The sequence below is a fragment of the Salvia miltiorrhiza genome, chromosome 8 (genome assembly GCF_028751815.1).
Source record: "Salvia miltiorrhiza cultivar Shanhuang (shh) chromosome 8, IMPLAD_Smil_shh, whole genome shotgun sequence".
Lineage (NCBI taxonomy): Eukaryota > Viridiplantae > Streptophyta > Magnoliopsida > Lamiales > Lamiaceae > Salvia > Salvia miltiorrhiza.
This window is the reverse complement of record NC_080394.1, coordinates 37,955,407-37,978,390: the sequence shown is the minus strand read 5'-3', so window position 1 is coordinate 37,978,390 and position 22,984 is coordinate 37,955,407. Positions and strand designations below refer to the sequence as shown.

At 36.8% G+C, this 22,984-nt stretch overlaps 2 protein-coding genes and 1 pseudogene across 2 annotated transcripts; 2 read left to right on the top strand and 1 right to left on the bottom strand.

Moving 5' to 3' along the window:
- Nucleotides 1-1,874: 1,874 nt before the first annotated feature.
- On the top strand, nt 1,875-3,359 carry LOC130996652 (uncharacterized). Its single transcript, XM_057921948.1, has one exon. The coding sequence runs from the start codon at nt 2,243-2,245 to the stop codon at nt 3,077-3,079; it is 837 nt and encodes a 278-aa protein (XP_057777931.1). The 5' UTR covers nt 1,875-2,242; the 3' UTR covers nt 3,080-3,359.
- Nucleotides 3,360-4,496: 1,137 nt separating this feature from the next.
- On the bottom strand, nt 4,497-5,746 carry LOC130998440 (zinc finger CCCH domain-containing protein 18-like; annotated as a pseudogene).
- Nucleotides 5,747-5,961: 215 nt separating this feature from the next.
- Nucleotides 5,962-6,618, top strand: LOC130998439 (glycine-rich protein 23-like). Its single transcript, XM_057923855.1, has 2 exons — nt 5,962-6,297; nt 6,415-6,618. The coding sequence occupies exons 1-2, from the start codon at nt 5,962-5,964 to the stop codon at nt 6,616-6,618; spliced, it is 540 nt and encodes a 179-aa protein (XP_057779838.1).
- The last annotated feature ends 16,366 nt before the right edge of the window (nt 6,619-22,984 follow it).

The window sequence follows — 22,984 nt, the reverse complement described above, 5'->3', positions numbered from 1 at the left end:
ACTCCGATGGTTGCTCGGAGCTTGCCGCCTTCCCCTTTCGCCGCCCTCGTCGTCGCCTTCGCCGCCTTGTTCCCAATCGGCCGGGCAGACGAGATCTCCTCGCCCGACGCCGAGGTGGTGAAGGCGCCCTCCTCTGTAGTCTTTTTCCTCTTGGAGGAATGCACGTTTCCCTCGAGGTACATCGACTTGAACTTGTGATTATGCCGGAGAATTTTCCACACGTTCCAGTAGTTGAAGGAGGCGTTAGTTGCGCTCCGACTTTTGAAAAGAGTTTGGGCCTTGTCCCGGAGCATATCGTCAGAATGGCCGGAAGGCCACCGGATGCGCGTCTCCACCCAAATACTCTCCCACAGCCGCACCTCTTGGGCCACTCGGGTCCAGTGCCCTTGAATCTGGCGGTGCTTGAGGTTGGCGCCGATGATGGGGTTGACACGGGTGACAATCCTCTTCCAGTAATCGTACCCCTTTTGATTTGTCCCACGGATGGCGTCGTTTGTCTCCTCCATTCAAATTTGGACGATAATGTTCGTCTTTTCAGGGGTGTAGATATGACGGACAGTCTTTCCTCCGTCATTCTCCGCCCCCTCCTCCTCCGCCACCGGCGCCTGCCTGTCATGCCGGATCTTGTGGGCGACTTCTTTCCTCCGGCTGCCTTTCTTCGGTTTGGCGGCACTATGGGCTGCCGAAGGCATCTCCTCGCCGGATGGAGGAGCATCCCCCAAGTTACATCCCGACAAATCGGGATGATAGTCGTCGGATAGATCGGGACACCAATTTAGGTCATAGTAAGCTGGGTTGTGTGGATCCATGGAAGGTGTAGAGAGATGATGAAAAAAGAAGTGAGGAAGATGAAGAAAATGGCGGAAGAAAGAAAGTGAGGAAGAAGAAGAAGAAAAAGAGAAGAAAAAGAAGAGGAAAAAAAAATAAAATAAAAAATAAAAAAATCGGTCAACAAAACACGCAAAACGAGACAGTCAAATTCGAATTTTTCATTTTTTTTAAATGGCGCGTGTTTTACACGCGCCAATCACCAACGGTCGAAAGGGCTACACGATAGAACGTGTAGCCCTCGTGTAACACTGGGCTGCATCGGTTACACGATAGCAGCCTTACACGAGTAGGCCGCTATCGTGTAACCGATGCAGATGCTCTAAGACTTGTACATATAAATTAGGGTTATTTAACTTATATTTTTTTATGAAAAAAGGCTATATGTGATAATTACCACTTAAATGAAACTCATCACATCATTTTTTGTTGATAAAATAAAAATAAAAATTGTGTGTGTGTGTGTGTTGGTCAAACGGTAAGGAGTTGAATGTCTAAGGTTAAAGATCTTAGGTTTGAGTAGCATGTGGTGCGTTCTTTAATTTTTTTTATTTAATATTGTTAATTTATTAAAAAAATTAGAAGTGTATTTTACTACAAATCGAAACTCATCACATCATTTTTTGTTGATCGAAAAAAAAATTAAAAGTCTATGTAACTACAAATCCGAAAGATAATATGTTCGTTGCGTTGCAATTTTTATAAGTACAAAAGGTTGTGCATCATTTCATAATTAACCTTTTTATCTCGAGTTGCATTTTATAAATAATAATCTTAAGTGAAATACTCCCTCCGTCCGCCAAAATTATGTAAAATTGCTTGGGCACGAGATTTAATAAAATTAGTGATGATTTTGATGTAGTGGAGAAAGGGTCCCACCACTTTATGAGATGTGTGGTTGAGATTGAATTTTGAGTGGGTTTTTTGTAAATAAAGAGTGTTAGTAAGAATAAAATATTAAAGAGGATGGTGGGACCATTGCCATAAAAGGAAAGTGACATAATCTTGGCGGACGCCAAATATAGTAATTTTTACATAATCTTGGCGGACGGAGGGAGTATGTGATAAGAACAATGGGAAAGTAACATAAGTCCTTTTGGCCCATTTGTACAGTTATACACGAAAAAAATAACCTTCTTTTTGTAGTGCACTACGAAGAAACAAACGCCATTGATGAAATCAGCAGTCAAGCAGTTGAAACCCTCCCACCGAATTATACAATTATTAAAATGGAAATTAAAAGGATACAAAATCCATTTTATTATTACTTCTTTTCTCCTTCCTGCTTCCATCGGACTTTATATATCTCCTTTCTATTTACCCACCTCTCTCTCTCTCTCTCTCTAAGAAATTTGCGAAACCTCTTCCCAAAAAACTTGTGCGTAAATATTTTCTCCCTCTTAAATCGTCTTTAATGCCTCAAGTTGATCTCGAGACCCTAGTCACAGCCTGCGCCGGCGGAGGAAACGACCGGAAAATAGCCTGCGAAACACTCGCCGACGACGACCCATCACAAAACGACGAGGTATTGGAAGCGCCGCCGGAGTCGTTCTGGCTATCGAAAGACGCTGAATACGATTGGTTCGAGCGGAACGCGTTTTACGAGCGAAAGGATTCAACGAAGGGCAACTCGAATTCCACCCAACACGTCAACCCCACTTCCACCTCCGCTAATTCGCAGCGCTTCTCGGTTAGCTTGAAGTCCAAGGCATCCATAATCGGACTGCCTAAAACCCAAAAAACCGCCTTCGTCGACTCCAAACGCCGCGCCTGCAAACCGCCCAACATCAGGCTGTTTCCCAAGCGGTCTGAGTCGTCGGCCGGGAAGACCACCGCTCCCGTGCCCGAACCGGGTTCTCCCAAGGTCTCCTGCATGGGGAGGGTCAGATCTAAGCGAGGCCGGCGGAGGTCCAACTCCCTCAAGAGGCACGAAAAACCGCCCGAGAAGCCCAAAACCGGGCTCTACTCGAAGGTGATGAGCCTGTTCCGGTCGAAAAAAGGTCAGAAGAAGGCGTCCCGGTCCGGGAGCCGGAGAGTGATGGAGATCCTGATGGAGGACGTGGAACCGCCGCGGAAGAGCGTGAGCGTGAAGGTGCGGGAAGTTCCGGTGGGCGGCGAGGCTCCCGGTTTGGGAGGGATCACCCGGTTCGCTTCGGGACGGCGGTCTGGGTCGTGGGTGGCCGAGGAGTTAGAGTTAAATCCAGCGGATTCGACGGAATTAGATCGGCACGCGGACGCGCGTAGATGTTGAGAGCTGTGAGGCGCGAGAAAGTCTTCGTGATTGGTTGTAAAAATTTGGAGTTGTTGGGTGACGTGGCACGTTGAATAACTGTTTCCAGACACGGCAGGTTTTTATGGTTACCTTTCTTTCAATGCTTGTCTTTTTAGTGGTGTATGATTTTTGAGTTGGTATATACATAGGTATGGATATTTATGAAATTAATGATCATTGTAAATATACTTTTTTTTTGTGTGTGAGAGTTGTAATTTCTTCTGCTTAATATATTCTCTTTGGATGGATTCCTCCTTCATGTGCAGTGCTTCGAATTGCATAATTACTGACACTTAATATAAATTATAATCATCAATATAAATTATAATCATCCCTTCAAAAAATATAAATAATAACTATTATTAGAACGGGAATCTGGTTCGGATCTTAAAGTTTTATTTGATACTAGTTTCTATCTAGTTAAGATTTGAAATTGAAACCAAAATTTACCATTCATATGTTATGCCATATTCAGGCTTCCAGTTGGACACAGTGCTTTGACTGTCTAGACCGATAAAGGAAGTCACGAGACAATACTTTTATTTTCGCTATTTTGTTTTCTCCATTTAGATCTGTCATTATCTGTGAAACTAAATTTTGATTTTGATATTAAAGAATTATAAATTAGTCTCTAGAAGCAAACTATGAATTATGTTATGTCTACAATTGTCATCTCTGAAAACTTGTGAGTATAACTTTTCACTATATTCGTATTATTCCTTCAACTTATTGAATTCAACAAATGAATAGTAAAACAAGACATATAAAAAGACACTAGTTTTGATTTTAGGGTTTGGTGCTTGAAAATGGAAAGTGATAATTAAGGGCATTAATAAAAGATTCAAAAATAGAGTAGGATGGCTGGAAATAGGCAATAGCAAGATAGCCGGGGTTGCTTGTTCCGTCAACAAGGAACAAGTCCAATCTGTCATACACATGGAATTGCTTCCACGTTTATACAAGAAAATTATTCGTCAGCTTGGACGCTCGTTTTCTTATTTTACAAAGCTAATCCATCAACAAACTATCAATACAAATAATAATATCAAAATATATATTATATTTAATTATATTAAATTACATCATAAATTAATAATTTAATCAACTCGAGTACATTATAACTCAGTGATATTTCTTCATTTGTAAAAATGAGTGACTATGTTGAGTATGGATACTGACAGAGGCGACTTGATACGATCTCTATCAATGGTGGAGCATTTCGAGTAGCTCAAACTCCAGAAATCAAGAGAGAAGAGAGAGATTTGATAAACATCAACCAAAATATTCATTTCATGGTGAATAAGTTAAGAGATTACATTATTTATATCTAATAATGAAAACCTAATGGGCTGGAGCTTAATAGGGCTAAGCTAGGGGATTGGGTTGGGTGTATCATTCACCACTCCTTCACAATCACCTTGTCCTCAAGGTGAAGCAGTGAAAAATGGCGATGGGAGTACTGCAGATGATTCGGCCCACTAATTGCGAAAACATAACAAAATAGTGCTGCAATAAAAATTGCTCGTCTGTCCTCTTTCGTTGCCTCGCCGTTTGCTTTGTTCTGCTGCTGCCGTTCACAATCTGCCCGTGCATCGCGAGCTGGGTGTTGATAAGAGAGAATACATCTTTGCAATCATCCTCTTCTTCAGCAACTTTAGCTGCTGCTGCTAATTTCTTATCACGCTTTCTCGTACCACCCCTACTGCGCTTCTTGGCTCGTGCGCCCTTGTTCTCGTCTTTGTCAAGAGCTTTTACAGCGTGATCAAGAGATTGCTTAGGTGGAAGAACCTTAACAGAATTAGAATCGAGCCTTCCCTGTCCTGAATCCTGATGCACCCAAACCCATTCCTTCACGGTATCCCATGTTAGCCATCATCTTTGAAGCAATGCCACGGGTATGATTCTACCAAGTCACAAAAATAGCAGTGTCGGTTTGAACCCATCTCTGCAACGCTGTGCCTTCCAAAAACCCCAACCCTTGTGGGCTATCATCTTCATCATCACTAGAACCAGATTGCGCTGAACTTAGATCGGACTCTTCTTCATCACTTATATGGGCAAACTCAGAGGAACTATTCCCAACTTTTCTGAACTTCCATCGTCTCAAAAAATTACCTCCCATGTCCTGAGACTCTCATCCCAAGACTCTAGCTTAGCTTCTCTCCAGATGCCAGCTTTGCTATCTGAAATGGCCCAAATACTGGAACCCACCAGCGATTGCTCCCAAATAGTAGGAATATACTTCTTCAAGGAAGATACTGGGACATCGATGGCATGTGATAAGCGGCAATTACTACCAAATCGACATCGTTGTTGTAGAAAGAACTTGCACATCAACATGATTTTAGTAGTTGGAGTAAGGAAAAATATCTTTGCAGATTCTGAACCTTCCAACCCAACAATAAGCCCATTGTACCACCGCCCATCAGTGTGACGAAATCTACATTTTGACCCTACAGAATAGGTCTGATCCACCAAAGGTTCAGGTTCCTCATCTGTTTGTTCCAGAAGCTCCACTTTGACATCACCAGAGCTTACTAGACCTTTCAAAACACAATCGGCCTCTCTTATCAACCTTGCTCTTTTAAGCTGAAAAAGGCCCTCATCAGCATCTTTAATGGCCTCAACAAGCTCATCATGAACCATGTGCTCGAAAAAAGTCCCAACCGAGAACATGCACAAAAATATCCGAGCAAAACTTAAGAACTGATACGACATGGTATGGAATCGGCTGGGTATTCCCAAGAGATCCGGCGGCGGTTCACCGCATAGCTGAACTTCTTGACCGGCAAAAAACAACCATGAAAGGGTAAAAGTTAGAAACGATGCCCACGGTTAAAACATCCGCAATAGCAGTAGATATGGGTCCAAAAGCATCGGCCACAATCTCGTCCTCTAAACCGACGAGTAACCAAAATCGACTGCCAAGAATTGGCGGAGGACTCGCCGAAGGAGTTATCGGAGGACTCGCCGAAGGAGTTTTTGTTGGTGGTGGGGGTATTATAGGTGAAGGCGGTACATTTGGGGGTGGCTCGGTGGGAGGAGGTGGTATTGGCAGTGGAGGTGTTGGCAGCGGCAGCGGCGGAGGTTGGATAACTATTGGCTATAGCGAAGACAATGGATTGAGTCCTGTTAAAAGATCGAGTCCACCCTTCGAATCAGGAGATTTAGGATCTCAAAAGTCATCATCATCATCGGTACCAAATAGAATCAAGTATTTGCTGCGGCATCGATGAGTATTAGACCAGGTTTGGTCATAATTGTAACAAAGCCCGAGGTCATTTTTCTCTTCGATTTCGGATCGGCTGAGACAGCGACTGAGAAGAAGTGAAATGGAGCGAGTTGTATATAGGATTGGGGGAAACAATCGTGGTGGATATGTAGCTGGAGTAATGGGTGGTGGGGAAGGGAATGGAAACAAGCAGAGATCTGGAGCAGTAGTTGGTGACGAAGGAAACAGGCTTGTGGCCAAAAAATTGGCGTCGAAGGAGGTTGGCAAGCTGTGGATGGAGCTCTGAAGTTCTTCAATGGCGGTGAGTATAACAGATTTTGACATTTTTTTTATTATAAAAAAATGGATATTCAAAGAGAGATGCTCTCAACGAGAGCACCAATTGATACGATCTCTATCAATGGTGGAGCATTTCGAGTAGCTCAAACTCCAGAAATCAAGATAAAAGAGAGAGATTTGATAAACATCAACCAAAATATTCATTCCATGGTGAATAGGTTAAGAGATTACATTATTTATATCTAATAATGAAAACCTAATAGGCTAATGGGCTGGAGCTTAATAGGGCCAAGCTAGGGGATTGGGTTGGGCGTATCACGACTGGTACATAAGATGTTACCAAATCTGTCAGATTTGATATTTTTGAGGATAAGCTCAAATCTCATATTTGAAGTATAATTGTTGTATGGATAAACTTCTTATCTATCATATACCTCACGAATTTATTCAACACCATATGCTTGGACTCTTATTTTTTGGAGAATAATTATCAGATTGATAGATCAAGATCATCCAAGCAGAGTCTTCGTCAAGATAGAACTCCTATTTCCATCTAGGACTAGGAAAGGATTAACTTGGGCTACCCCCAGACTGGTACCATCTGTAGTACGTTTCCTGATACTATACTTTTCTTTATAGTAGCAGAAAAGTGTTTGTGAGTTATACCCTTGAGCGTACATTGTAAAAGAGTTATATACTCTTCTTTATTATTAGTTCTTGTTTCTCGAGGGATTAGGTTGTGTTCGTCGTTGTTCACGCCTAAAAAGTTAGTCGTTGTCTAGCTTTTAATTATTCACCGTTGGTGAGGTTTTGAGAAGATGTAGAGGTTAATGTAGAGGTTAAGTAAGAGAGAGTCTTATTGTGTAAGTCCTTTGTACATCTTAACTTCATAGTGGATAATTTTCCCTTGGCGAGGCCCCCAGACGTAGGTCTTCTATCACCGAATTGGGTTATCGTTCTTGGTGTTCGTTTATGATCCAGTGTTTGTTACTATTCTTGTTACTTACTAAGTTGTATTTGTACATGTACTCACATTGGCTATTACAACACATCTCACCACATGTTTTATGGATTAGTCATTCTTTCACATGTTTATAATTTAAGTATCTTCTTCCCATAATTAAATAAGAAAGAAATAGTAATAATTTAATGGGTTAATTGCCGCTAAATTCAAAAGCTTTTAAAAAATTCGCGATATTCTCACCAACTTCAAAATCGGCATATAAATACATGAATTGAAAATCCGTTCTTAATGTTCCCAAAATTATTAACTCCGGCGAGATGAGGTGGCAATCACTGATTATGTGTCAAATACATGGCAATTAGGTATTACATGTCATTTTTTTCATTTTTTTAATAATCTTATTTTATTAAAATATAATACTTTATTAATAAATTAATTTACAAAAAAATAAAAAAATCCTACCCCCATCCCCAAACACCCCCAAACCTACCCCCCCAACCCCCCGACCACCTACCCCCTCTCCCCTCTCCCCTCTCTCATCCCTTCCCTACCCCCCAACCACGCCACCACCGCGCCGCCGTCATTCGTCTGCCCAAGCAAACGCCACTGCGCAAGGAGGCCGTGAGGAGGGTTGCTGTCGTCGGGAGTTTTAGAGAGAGAGTGGAGGGAGGCAGGCATGGTCAGCGGTGGCGGCGGGAGAAGGAGGAGACCAGGAGGGTGAGGTGACGCTTGGAGGTGGTCGGGGAGGCCGGAATCTCTGTGGGAATTCGATTGTGATGAGCTTGATTTTGAAGCCGGAATCTTGGGCCTTCTTCACTGGGTCGGAAAAGACAGGGGTGGAGATGATGGTGGCTAGGGTGCGATTTCGAAAACTGCAATTTGGGGCCTAGGGCACGAGCGGCGGTGAGCGGCCCGGTTTTATGAGGAGCAACGGCGGCGAGGAGGCCGCGAGGAGGGAGGCCACGCCGCGTAGAGGGGAGGGGCGAGTCGCTCCCCCCTTCTTCTTGTTGCTCGAATCCTTGATTTTCCATTGTTGTTGCTCGAATCGTGAGCAACGGCGGCGGGGGTGTTCTGGTCTAGCTGGGAACCTTAGATCGAGAGAGGGGAGAGGGGAGAGAGTAGAAAGGAGAGGGAGACCAGAGACGAGGGAGGCTGCGATTTGGGGCCTAGATTCAGGGAGGGAGGCCGCGATTCAGGGCAGGGAGGGGCTTCGCCATCCGAGCTTGAAGCTCTCGCCGGCGACCTGGAAATCAGAGCCCCAATTTTGCTTTTTCTTTTTTCTTTTTTTTTTAATTGTGGTTGGAAATAAAAACGACGTCGTATTGTTTTAAAAAAAACGACGCCGTTTTCTTGCACCGCCGACTATGCCACGCTGTATTTACGGTAGTCCACGTCACCTTCAATTTGGGGGTTTTTTCTGAGTTTGGGAACATTAAGAACGGATTTTCAATTCATGTATTTATATGCCGATTTTGAAGTTGGTGAGAATATCGCGAATTTTTTAAAAGCTTTTGAATTTAGCGGCAATTAACCCTAATTTAATTAAGCATGCATAAATAAAATATTGTGTAATTTAAAAACTTAAAAAATTGGCCAGTTTTATGCAAAAATACAAAATTAGCCTAATATAAAAAAAATAAAAAATTGGTCGCTATCTTCTCTCCTTGTAGCATCCACTTCATTCTCTCCTCTCTCTCTCTCTCTCTCAGAGGGGAAAAAGAAACATTCTTGCGACAGAAAGACTGACATCAGGGGTAGCATTGAAGTGAGTGGAGTGAAAGGCATTGAGAAGTGCTTCCTCAGCAACTGGAGTTGTTCTAAAATTGGGATACGGCATAGGGATCTCCATGACCTAGATGGATCGCACCTCTTTCATCATTTTCCTTCAGATTCCGCTTTATTATTTTGAAGAAAATCTCTTATTGTCATCGTGCGTTTCTGCTTATTGAAACCCCATGCTGCCATTTTATGCTCCATCTCCATCTCTCTCTCCCCCTCTCTCCCTCTCTCTCCCTCTCTCTTAGTGATGAATGACGAAATTTGAGAGGTATTTTACACATAAATGAATCGAGAGTTTGGGGAGTGATCAAGGTGACGTTAATGGCGCAGAGAACATAGGTTGTGACGAGTTTAGAGCAATTTAATCAAATATATGATGTTGCGTGCTGTCAAATGTTGTAAAGGTGAGTTTGTGTTGTTAATGTACTTGAATTCACAACTAGATCTATGAATTCATAACCTAATGTTTTTAAATTCACAACCAAATCTATGAATTTACAACTTAATGTTCTTTAATTTACAACCTGATCTATGAATTCACAACTTAATGTTCTTGAATTCATAGATCTATGAATTCACATCAGCTCGATGAATTCACTAATGAATCGTTAGTATTGGTTGTAAATTCGAGTTCAAATTCACAACTAGTGATTTTGGTTGTGAATTCGAGTTTAAAAGCTCGAATTCACAACCAACTCTATTTCTAGTTGGGAATTCAAATTTTAAAATTTAAATTTGCTATAAATAGTGGTAGTTGTGAATTTAAGTTTTAAAGCTTGAATTCACAACTAGAAATAATGTTAGTCGTGAATTTGAGTTTTAAACCTTGAATTCACGACTAACAATATTTCTAGTTGTGAATTCAAACTTTAAAACTCGAATTCACAACCAACACTAACTATTCACAACTAAAATTAGTGCTAGTTGTGAATTAGACTTGGTTGTGAATTCGTGGATAATTTTTAAGTATTTTGGGAAAAGGTGCAGATTGGCCCCCGAAGTAGTAGCCCTTATAGCGTATAACCCCTCTTACTCACTGTGTGTGCAACTAAACCCCTGAACTCCGAGAAAAGGGTGCAAATTCCCCCATATGACCTAACGCCGTTAAGTGTCCGTTAACGTTTGGGTTTAATTGCACCCTCTACTTAAGGGGTGGATCTGCACCTTATTTTTTTTTTTTTATAATTTCAGCAACCCACCTCCGGCATCAACTTAACCGCCCCCCGTACTCATCGGCTCCAACTTACACTTTGTCAGCTCGCACGCGCTCAATCTCTTGATCGTCGACTGCTTACCGCCGACATGCAGCAGCATCACCAACTCCAGATGTGGACCTGGATCGAATCCTGCTTGGTCCAAATCCATATCCGTATTTTTTTACTTAGGTCAGGATCCGGTCCAAATCCATTAGGTCCAAAAAAACGAGATTCATGTCCAGATCCATTAGATTCACAGGGTCTCGAGTCCTGACCCGGATCCATTCTTTTTTCTCTTTTAAAATAAATTTACAAATATTAAATTAACCAAAAATAAAATCATAATTATTATCTAGAGTTTTAATAATTATTCAAAAATAAATAAATAAAATTTAAATATATATTATGTAGATAAATATATACACAATTAATATCATTAGATAAGCCTAAAAGGTTAAGGTGTTGGGGGAGATGCTGTTGTGCGGGGCGGTGAAGAAGCTGGTGGCGTTGTTGCATATAAGCGGTGGGCAGTCGACAACCAAGAGATTGGGCGCGTGCGAGCTGACAAGGTGCAACTCAGAATCGATGAGTACGGGGCGGTTAAGTTGATGCCGGAGGTGAGTTGCTGAAATTATAAAAAAATAAAAAAAAAACAAAATTAAGGTGCAGATCCACCCCTGAAGTAGAGGGTGCAATTAAACCCAAACGTTAATGGACACTTAACGGCGTTAGGTCAGAGGGGGGAATTTGCACCATTTTCTCGGATTTCAGGGGTTTAGTTGCACACACAGTGAGTAAGAGGGGTTATACGTTATAGGGGCTACTACTTCGGGGGCCAATCTGCACCTTTTTCCAAGTATTTTATCTTAGTGAACAATTTTAAAATTTACTAGCTATTTCAAAGTGGCTATTTTCAAAACCCACTCATAATTTTATTATGTATTTTAATAGTTTAAAATACTTACAAGGGCCCCTCCGAAAAAAATACTTGTAAGTAGACTTCCAAACGATGATACTATTTATGTTAATTAAGAGCTTTAGGGTTTAACCTCTACTGTTTTCCTTTCCAAACTCAAATAAAAAAAAAAAATTACAAAACAATTTTATGTATTAGTGTACAATATCATTCTATAAACTCACTCATCATTTGAGCTCTCTCGTGTGAATAAATATTTATGTTGGTAAGTACAAAATGTAAATACGCGGATAGTTTTACATGGTTCAGAGCTAACTGCTCCTATGTCCATAGTGTTGTTGAAGAAGAGAATCCACTACAGTCAAATTCCTTGTTTTCAAGCTGCAATGACAAATATAATTATGTGTGAGGTACAATGACAATTAATGTAAATAATGAGTTATGTGGGGATATTTGTTATGTGTTGACTTTCTATTTTAGAATTGGGGACAACCAAATAAGGAAACATGGCCTATTAAATTGGGACAGATGGAGTAGTAAAAAATCCATAAGTTTTCTAAATTAGATTTCAGGTTAAAGATGCTCAGGTTTGAAACTCTCAAATTTGACGGCCATTGCAAATCCTAGCTCGTGAGAGCTGAGTTATACAAACTGAAGAGCTACGACAATACTTGGAAACGAAAAATCAAACGTGAATAAAGTAGTTAGGTCTGAAGATGGGAGTCCAATTCAAAAAAAACATTTAGCAAACTTGAAAGTCGATCAAATCAGTGCTGAAAGATAAAAGCACATGCAATTTTAATTGTATTCTTACTATTGTTTTAGGCCCCGAAATAATATTGTATTCGAACAATAAAGCTATAAATAGGGCTCCTTAGTTCAAATGGAATGAAAAAGACATTCAATAAATGAGATGTTATATTCCTCTACAAGTTCTCTCCACATGCAATTTCTTAGTTTTTAAATCGATTTGTCCCATATTTTCATAATTCGATGTGGAATTCAAAACTTGATTCAAGACTTGTATATAATGAAACATTCATATGACAAGTATAAATATTATGAGACAAATATAATAATACATATTAAATTATACAAAATATAGCGATTCGTCCCAAAACTATTTTAAAATATAAATAATACTATAATTATAAGTTACGAGTATTTTGTGCTTTTATTTTATTTCAATTGAAATATGTTGAAATCGGACAAATACCCTTTTTATTTAACAATCGAACCCACCAATAAACGATCAAAGTGGTTTTTATAAATATATTTTTCTTTTACTTATTGAGAAATTATTTGTGGATAACAATCATAACTTATAAATCAATAGTTAAAGCTAATATCCGTTGGATAAATCATAATTTTGGGATTTCTTCCTCCCTAAAGCTTCCCTATTTAATTTTAGGATCTCGATTTTATAAATGCATACACCAGATCTCCTATTTTCTACATAAAAACAATAATTATGTGTGGGCCCTATTAATTATAAGCTTAAAATAAATTTAGGGTGGGTGTAAATTTAAGATTGAATTTAGGTAGGTGTAAAATTTTTTGTGGGCCCCATCCAATTTAGGGGATCTGCTGGATGCATTTTTTTTTATCTCATTTTCAATTGTTTTAGCCTAAATTTAGAGTTAGTGATGCATTTAGGTGATCTGCTGGGAGTGCTCTAAGATCTTTGTTTTAGTATATACTAATACGTGCAATGCACGGACGTAATAAATTTATAATTTAAAAAACGAAATTACGTAAAAATACCAAAATATCGTCATTTATGGAAAATTATGTATATTGAAATATAAAATTTATAATTTGTACTGGTGATACAAAAATATATTAAAAAATAATAATTTACCACCAAAATAATACTCCCTCCGCCTACGAATACGAAATGAGTACTCATATTTTCTTTTTCGTCCATCCACGAAATGAGTATACATTTCCCTTTTTGGCAAGTGTACCCCATAAAACTCTTTAATTAATACACTCAAAAAGGTGGGACCATTATTCTATTCACAGTACACTCAATATATTTCTTAAAACCCGTGACGTCCACAAATGTGTACTCATTTCGTAAACGGAGGGAGTATTAAATATCAATATAAAATTATAAATAGTTTAAAAAATAAACATATACTCCCTCCGTCCATGAAAGAACTTCCTAATTTTTCTTTATGTGACGTCCACAAAAGAACTTCATACCTATTTTTGGACTATAATTACAATACATTTTCACCACTCCCAATATATTCGACAATTTTTTTCTTAAAACTTATGCCACTCCCTCCTAGGAAGTTCTTTCGTGGACGGAGGGAGTATAAATTAATGTTAGCTTGCTTAAGGCGAGAAAGGAAGCAGTACAATGCAACTTCACAATTATTGAATGACTATTTTGAATTACATAAAAAAGAGAGAAAGATATCAACAGAAGATCCAACTACTGGCTAACATGAACATCCCAGCATGAAGGATCAACAAAAAGAACTAGCTGATCATGGTTCGTGCCAAGCCACCAGCACAAAAACTTTACTGTTCTCAATGCAAAATTGATGGAAGCATCGATTCATATAAAAGTTGACTGATTAAAGGACATCAACTTGACTCGTGCTCATACTCACTCATGCCACGTCAGACCTGAGGTCAACAAGCTTAAAGTAAAGTCAACCTCGAAGCGTATCAACCTTTTCGAACATTTAATGCTTCTAAAATGTGCATTAAATGTGAATCCTGCTTTTCTGAAGAAAGTACATGAAAGACTGACGAACGTCAATATCAAAGTACGAATGTGCAGATCTAACATCTCAGCCATTCATTGTTACAACGGGAAGTTACTAAAAGAACAACGGATCGATATTTGAAAAAGGTTCTCTCCAACGGCTAGTTCATTCTTCGGTCTATATACATCGGAAGATCAAGATGCGCAGGAGATGAGGCTCCCCGATGTTGCTGTGAACCATATTAGGTTAAACCTTTAGAAACCAACAATTATCAAAATCGAAACTAGTTCTTTATTGTAAATTTCAAGTTCATACTTGTGAATATTTTTGTAGTTCCTAAACTAGGTGTTCTTCATTGTAAACATCCAAAGACTTGAGATGAACACATTGATCCTTATCAACTGTCTTCATTGTAACAGTGTGTTCACATAGTTGCAAACACCCACTCCCCCTTTCTTAAGGTGATGAAGTAAGAAAAAAAGTCGACGAGTAAGCTTCAGGTGTGAAGTCTGAAAGTTGATGGAGTAACGAGTGCTACTCAGAGATAGCAAACGTAATTGCAACCTTGAAAATTGCTAAACAACGGTCACGACCACGTAATACGTGTGATCAGCTTAAGGTGATCTGACTGGTCAAGTTGACTTGCAGCTATAAAATAAGGAATACAAGGTTAAGGGATTCCCCTGTTTATCAGGATCGTTGACGTAAGAGTAATTGCTCTGAACCACGTTAAAATGTACGTGTGTTGTACTTTATATTTTATAGATCTCTTATCTTATTGAAATTGTTTTTAACTTGTTGGATCTGCAGTCAACAAATCAACAATACAACAGCATAAGTAAACTGCTTTTGTTTTTACTACTGCTCTGACCTCATGCATCACAAATTGCACATACATAAACTGACTTACAAACCTTATGAGTTTGACTCAAATCACTATGCATGCATAAAAGATATTCATCAAAGCGAATTTCGTATTTGTGTTTGAACATAAACCTCAACTGTCAATCCACCTACTATGAATAAGTGTACTTGTTTTATTAGCAAGATAGCTCTCAGCAAATTGACATATTTTTATCTAATTGACTAATTATCAGCTAAGTTGTTCAATACTCTGAGAAAACGAGCAAAGTTGCTATGTTGTGTATGCCCCCCTCCCATACACCAGAACCTACTCGCCTCGGGACCAACAATAATAAATTAACTTCACAACCATAACTTTAACATTAGATAAAAACATTGCAAATATAAATAAAAACTTTACATTCATGGTTATGATAGATAAAACTTTACAAATATAGCTTTAATATTAAATAACAAATTATTAATTTAAATAAGTATCAGCCAAGTAAAATCCCATCGAAGGATTCATGGTTATGATAGATATAATTTACAATCATAGCCTTAACATTAAATAAAAAACAATTGATTCAAATAAATATCAACTATATTATTTAAAGAGAGCGGTTTTGAAAAAGCCATTTTGAATAAGCAAACACAATATTTGGCCACTAAATCTGGCCATTTATTACGTGTAAAGACTATTTTGCCCTTAATTAGGACGGATCGAATTCGGATTTGCACGCGGGTTAGGCACATAACTATTAGTGCCATTAGGAATGTCAATGCAGCCCGAAACCCGTGGGCTGACCCGAATAACCCGACAAAATTAGAGGGTTAGGGTTGAAAAATCGCAACCCGAAAAAACCTCCAGCCCGATTAGCCCGCACCCGACTAACCCAGAACCCGATAGGGCTAGCCCGAAAACCCGATGGGCTGGCCCGGTGGGCTGACAGAATTGTGACTGATGCATCCAGTTACAACTTCTGCTATGTTTAGATCTATGGTACTTGCTTAAATATATATATGTAGCCTCATTAAAAAAGTGAAATTAATTAGTTAGAATATATGTGTGTGTGTGTGCAATCTCATTAAAAAAAGTGAAATTAGTTACGGATTTTTTGTAGAAATTGATTATTAGTATCTCATTAGTTAGAAATTAATTATTAGTATCTCATTTTAAAGTGTTACCAATTTTTTTTTTGTCAATGAGACGTGCATGGCAAATCCACTAATTATTCAGAATAATCCAGATTGATTCTAGTGCATTGATACATGTTAAATTTTACTATCTCATTTTAATATAATTTTGTTTATGTAATCTTGAATATCTTATATTTTTGCATTTCATGTTTTGCTATATAATTTATATCTTTAATATCTATGTATATTTTATACATTATACATTAGATCATTAGGAATAATAAAATACAAATGATAATTTTATTTTTAAGGCCTTTAAGCTGATTAGCCCGATGGGCTAACCCGAAATCCGAAAGTTTAGGGTTAGGGTTGAAGATTTACAACCCGAAAAAATCTCCAACCCGATTAGCCCGCACCCGACTAACCCGGAACCCGATAGGGCTAGCCCGAAAACCCGGTGGGCTGGCCCGATTGACATTCCTAAGTGCCATATGTGTCAATCGAAAAAAAAAATCTAAGTATATGGCACTAATGGCACTAATATGGCCATAAGTACTATTTGTGCAACACTACATAAGAGAGTATATGACACTAATATGGCCATAAGTACCATTCGTGCAGCACACCAAATGGAGAATCTAAACCATAAATGGATAATATAAACCCTAAATGGGGAATCTAAACCCTAAATGGATAATCTAAACTCTAAATGGATAATCTAATTCCTACGGGAATGTGTTCAAAATGGTCATATAACTGTATCAATCTAAATAATATAAGCACCCATGTATATATGACACTAATAGCACTAATATGGCCATAAGTATCATTCGTGCAGCACTGAGTATATGATACTAATGACACTAATAGTGCCATGTGTGCCTAACCCGCGCTCAAACTCGAATCCAACCCAAATCTGGTCCACCCTAATTAAGGGCAAAATAGTCATAAAACATAAAAAAATGGCTAGATATTGTTTTTTTTAATTAGTGACCAAATATTGTGTTTCCTTCTTCAAAATGGTAATGCGAGTATATTGTTTCTTATTTAAATATCTAATGTTTTAGATTTAATCAGTTTTCAATATAGCTATTCTAATTTATAATCAATTAACTAATTTAAAGAAATTAGGAAGACTTAGTTGACTAAACTTGGTACGGTAATCATCTTTCCTTTTCCCCAAAACTGTAGTTGTAGTCTTGACGGTAGGTATACGATCTATCAATGCAATAAGCCAGAGCTTATCTTCAAACACACTGTCGTGAATAAAGGGTAATTTAATAGAGGCGAATAAAGTGTCGTCCAATTCAAGATTGACGACTATCTATTGTCGAATTAAGCTCATTTTTAGTCTATCGAATACATTTAAAACTTGCGAAAACACATAGATCACAAAATATATATGTTTTAATCTAAATTATACTATTACTAAATGTCATTAGATTTTATATAAAAATAAAACTAATTAGATACTTAATGTACTTATTTATAGATGTCATTTAAAAATATAGATAAAATCTCGATTAATAGTCTTATATGTTTAAGATTGCTCGTGAACTTACCAATAAACATTAAGCAACGTCTCAAAAAATTTATGTAGAAAAGATTCCAAACAAACTTTTTTCGAACATTTGCACACTAATGGTACCATTTTAGTGACACCAACGGATATATCATAAAATTTTGTTACATCTTTAACTGTAACAAAATTTAATTACACCCTCACACACAAAATTTCTCATATGTATTTATATGCTTTAAGTGCATATAAAAATATAAGTAAATTTTGTTACATTTGAAAATATAACAAATTTTGTGACATCTAAAACTATCACAAAATATTTTTATTGCATATAATTGTCATAATATATTTTTGCTCTCTCTTACATACACACACACATATTATTATATTACTTTAATTAATAATTAAAACTAGAACTTAATGTCATAAAAAAATAGTTACAATTTCACATGTCATAAAAATAACTACACTTTTGCATGTCACAAAAATAGTTACACCTTCAAATATCACTAGATTTAGTGATATATCTTTATTTTCGTTACATGAATAATAGCTACAAACTACTATGTCACAATTTTATTTAATGATATTTAAAAGTGTTAGTATTTTTCAAAAATTATATCATTACTGTAATATTTTGTCGGAGTGACAAACTCGCGTGTCACATAATGCTTGTAAACTTGTAGTGGACGAGCCAGTGACACCGGGTCACTAATTTTGCATATTATGATATTGCTCGAACAATAATGCTATTATTAGGACAAAAATATGTCCAAACAAAAAATAGTTAAATATATTAAAATTTGATTTATTTAAATATTTAAGTTAAAATAAAAAGTAATTTAGATAGATTTATTGTTCTATCCATACTGTAATTTTTAAATTTTTATTATGTGTGTAAGTACAAAAATTTAAAAAAAATTACTAATAAAAATTAAAAAATATATTAAAAAAATCAATGTGGAGAAAACAATAAAACTACTAAATTCTTTATAAATTTGAACCAACATTTTACATAAATCGATTTTTTTAAACATTTAATTAACTCTTGTTTGTTTGGATATAATTTGGCCAAATAGCACTCTTGAACAAAAGTCTTGCAAGTGAAGGATATTGCAATTATTATTGTTCTTGACTGAACAAGTATAGGGTGGCGCTTTCAATCAATCGATAGATTTTTCATAAAAATAATAAAAACCATAAAAGACGGAAACTAAGCAGGACCAACGACCTTATTATTGACTTTATTATGGATACATAATCTTATTCTAATATATACTATATGCACATCAGTCAATGACTAATAATCACCAAAGTATTAATACCAAAGTGTTGAGCTTAAATTTTGCCACTAGAGAGTGTGTAATTTTTTTTATACCCAAAATTTAGCAACAAAGGATAGGTGTTTTGTTAATAATGAGGGTGATTGTATATATTATGTAGTTGGGCATAATAAGCAGGCTCTTGTCTGTATAATTTGGGGTCCGGCCGGTTCAATTATTGGCTGTATAAATGTATGTGTTTGCCTTTATTTGTGAATAAGTAGGATCGGGCTTAAATAATTACGAGGTCCACCAATAATGTATATTGGTATCCAATTATCTGGTTTTTAATAATCAAATTGATGATTTTACCACTTATAAATACTCGTTACTGGTATAAGAATGAAGTAGATGTTGGTTCTTTAACATCGAGACGGTGTGTACCATCAATAGAGAAACCTCAAACGTGACTAAATTACGTATATTATTCGATATTATAATTTGAGCTTAATGATAAAGGGTGGTAAACGGTTCGATTATGTATTAAGGAGCACGCCCTCCAGACGAGCCACATCGCCGAAGCCAAAAAAATCCAAGCTGAGTTGAACAGGGAGGAGCTCGATATGAAGCTTTTCAACACGGATACTACGAACATGACGGATGCACAATTGATATTGCACAATCACATTGTCCAAGAAGTGCTCAAGCGTCGAGGACTTATTAGATTATGATTTTAATTTATGTAATTTTTTTTTCTTTAGTTTAAATTATGTAATTTTTTTTAAATTTAAATAATGTAATTTTTATTTTTATTGCAATGTTTGAATTTTAATTTTAATGAAAATTTGAAATTTTAAAATTAATGTGTAGAATTGGGGATTTTGTGGAAATGAAGATTTAAGACACAAGAGAAGTGGATGCTCTAAAGAGTGGTAAACGATTCATCAAACTGGATTTTCGATTAACCGTAATTGAAAAACTTCAATTTCATTAATCATAATTGAAATCGATTCGGTTAACAGATATTAACCGAATTTTAGAAAGAAAAAAAAAAATTGAGGAAGGGGAGTTTCCACATGCTCAAAGGTACCAAATATGCATAAGCGAAACATGATTACATTCTTTAAATAAAACCAAACAAATATACAGATAACATGATTTGTAAATACTTACATATGGCATTTCCGCGTAAAACTTGAATTAAAACTTGGTGCAGAAAAAGAGATAATAATACAACAGATAAGCATGGTACCAACAATATAGAGTTAATGCTTTCAAACAAAAAACAATATAGAGTTAACTGAAATCTATGATATTTCTTGTGAACGAACCATACAAGGGTTAATTGCACCAAAATACTCCTTTTATATAAAACCGCATTTTAATGAATGCACCAAAATACACGAACGTTGGTCACTTTTTCATTTTGTTCACGAACTTTAAACATTACATTTTAAATCAGGAACTTTGCAACTCGTTCAATTTTTCCATAATTCTATTTTTTCCCCTTAATATAATGCCTTAATTAGAAGATTAACTTGAGTAAAAACGTCAAAACGACGTCGTTTAACAGCACTACGATGTAGTTTAATTATCCAATGTAGAAAAAACGTCGTTTTTACTAAGACACGTGTATATACATGTGGCATGTTAAATGACACGTTGGATTTTAGGACGCCAGAATTGAATTTTATGAGAAAAATTGAACAAGTTGAAAAGTTTATGATTAGAAATGTAATTTTAAAAATTTGTGTTCAAAATAAAAATAAAATGGCTAAAATTCGTATATTTTGGTGTAATTAACCCTTACATATGAAGGGTTATATACTTAAAGCAACACTTTTATGCTTGTATATATTGATACCTTATTCACTACTATTTTCCTATCTGAATTATTGTTATTGCATAATCCTATTATAGTCCAATTTATCTCATACTATAGATTATATGGTGTGTTGTAGATCACAGAAGATCATATAATTGGAAAAAGTTGAGATATAAATTGAGTTCACAATCGAGGCAACTATGGACGAGTTGCTGGTTTAGATTGTAGCATAAATGGATAAATAGTTTGTCTTGGCTATTTATTTTTGCTAGTACCTTCGTGTATTGAACAGGATCACAGTGAGATGAATTCTTATATTCTGACTAATTAAGAATCAAGATCTCGGCGACTTAAATAGTCTTAACCTTAGTTGGATTAATCGGTGTGAATAATAGATTGACTATTGCTTTGATTTATCATGGGTGAGAGTTCTCTTGAAGCTCAATATACTCGATACTTTGGGTGATAGCAATTATTATTTGACATGCGATTATATTGCAATAAGGATCTGTGTCCTGCTAATAACAGGATGATAATATCCTCTCGAGGAACTTAATAAGTTTATCGTATTAAACCCTGCAGGTGGAATTAGTTCCGATACGATAATAAGTTTAAGTGGTAGCACTCGAGATGTCGTTTATAATTAAACGACTAATTAATTAATTAATTGACCGTCAGAGGAATTAATTAATTAATGGATATTCGATATCTTAAACACGGAGATTAATTAAGTCTAATACTAGCCCCGACTCACCTAAAGAATAAAGAGGTAATTCAGTATTAATTTTCTAGTGGAATAAATTAATACTAGTGTCTCGATTTATATTCTGGGCTGAATAAGAAAAATCGAGCACTGGGAGGCCAAACTTTATTCGAGCTAGTAGATCCCCGATTGGCCCAAATTAAGGCTTAAATCTCAAGTGGGCAAACAATTCATTATCTCTAGATTCTTTCTCATAAATAATTGCTAAAGATATCACTTTGCCAAAAGTGAAATAAATAAATGGCAAACATAATAATTGCTATTATTCTTATCTTTTGCTATTTTAATCAAAAGTAAAAGAAAAGAAAAGTATGTGATATCATTCTTAAGAATGAAGAATCACGTAGCAATTGTAGAAAAATTTGAGAAAGAGAGAAATTGAGAAAGAAAGAGATTGAGAGTGTTTGTTCATTGGAGTTGAGATAGGATTCGAAGATCGTTGCCATCCAACGTCGAATCTTGCCGTGGGAACAATTCGGAAGATCAACTCTGGAGTCGATCACTTCTCATTTCGCAGGTATACTTCTTTTACTACCTTGTAGGATTATGGTTTTTGTATGTACTTGTTAGATATCCGAAATGGATCGTGGGCACACGAACCGTATATCAAAATATGGTTCCTACAATTGGTATCAGAGCCAAGGTCCGGACATTTCGGCTCTATCGGATTAATGAGTAGTAAAACCATTAGATCTTGGTAGAACTTTGTTATATCAATATGCAGGTTTTGTATATTGTTCGTCGTCTTATCGTGGATCATTTATTTGATTTGTCGATCTTGGCCTGTAATCTTAAAATCACGACAAGCTATGCGTGATTAGATTAGGATTTCCATTTGTATTTTTTTTCTTTGTTGGTTTATCTATTGGAGAACAATAGAAATCAAGAACAGAGGGTGATAGAATGCAAAATGGAGAAGCACAGAAATTCCGGGCTCCCGCTGGTCGCCCGGTGCCGGAATTCAGCCGGTGCCGCCGTGCCTCTCGCAGGAAATCAAGTTCTGGCAGTCTCCGAAGAACAGCTATAACTTCCTCTACAGAAGTCCGATTGAGGTGAAACAAGTGGCCACGGAAAGCTCTTTCAAAGACGAAGAAGTCGTATTTCTGCATAAAATACGATTGGAGTTCGTTTGAGGGGTCAAACGGAGCGTTGAAGTTGGCTGACCTGTTCAGCAACAGATTGACGAATTGGGCCTATCTTTTGGACTTCTATGATTTAATTCCATTGGGCTCTCTTTTGGGCCTCTTAAATTAAATATATTGGACCTATTTAATTAAATTAAGTTGGGCCTATTTAATTAAATTAATTTGAGCTTATTAATTTGGGCTCTTTTATTTAATTAATTTGAGACTCTTTGATTTAATTAATTTGGGATCTTTTATTTAATTTGGGCTACTTAATGGATGGAGTGTTTCGCGGACGACGAGACTTGCCAAAAGA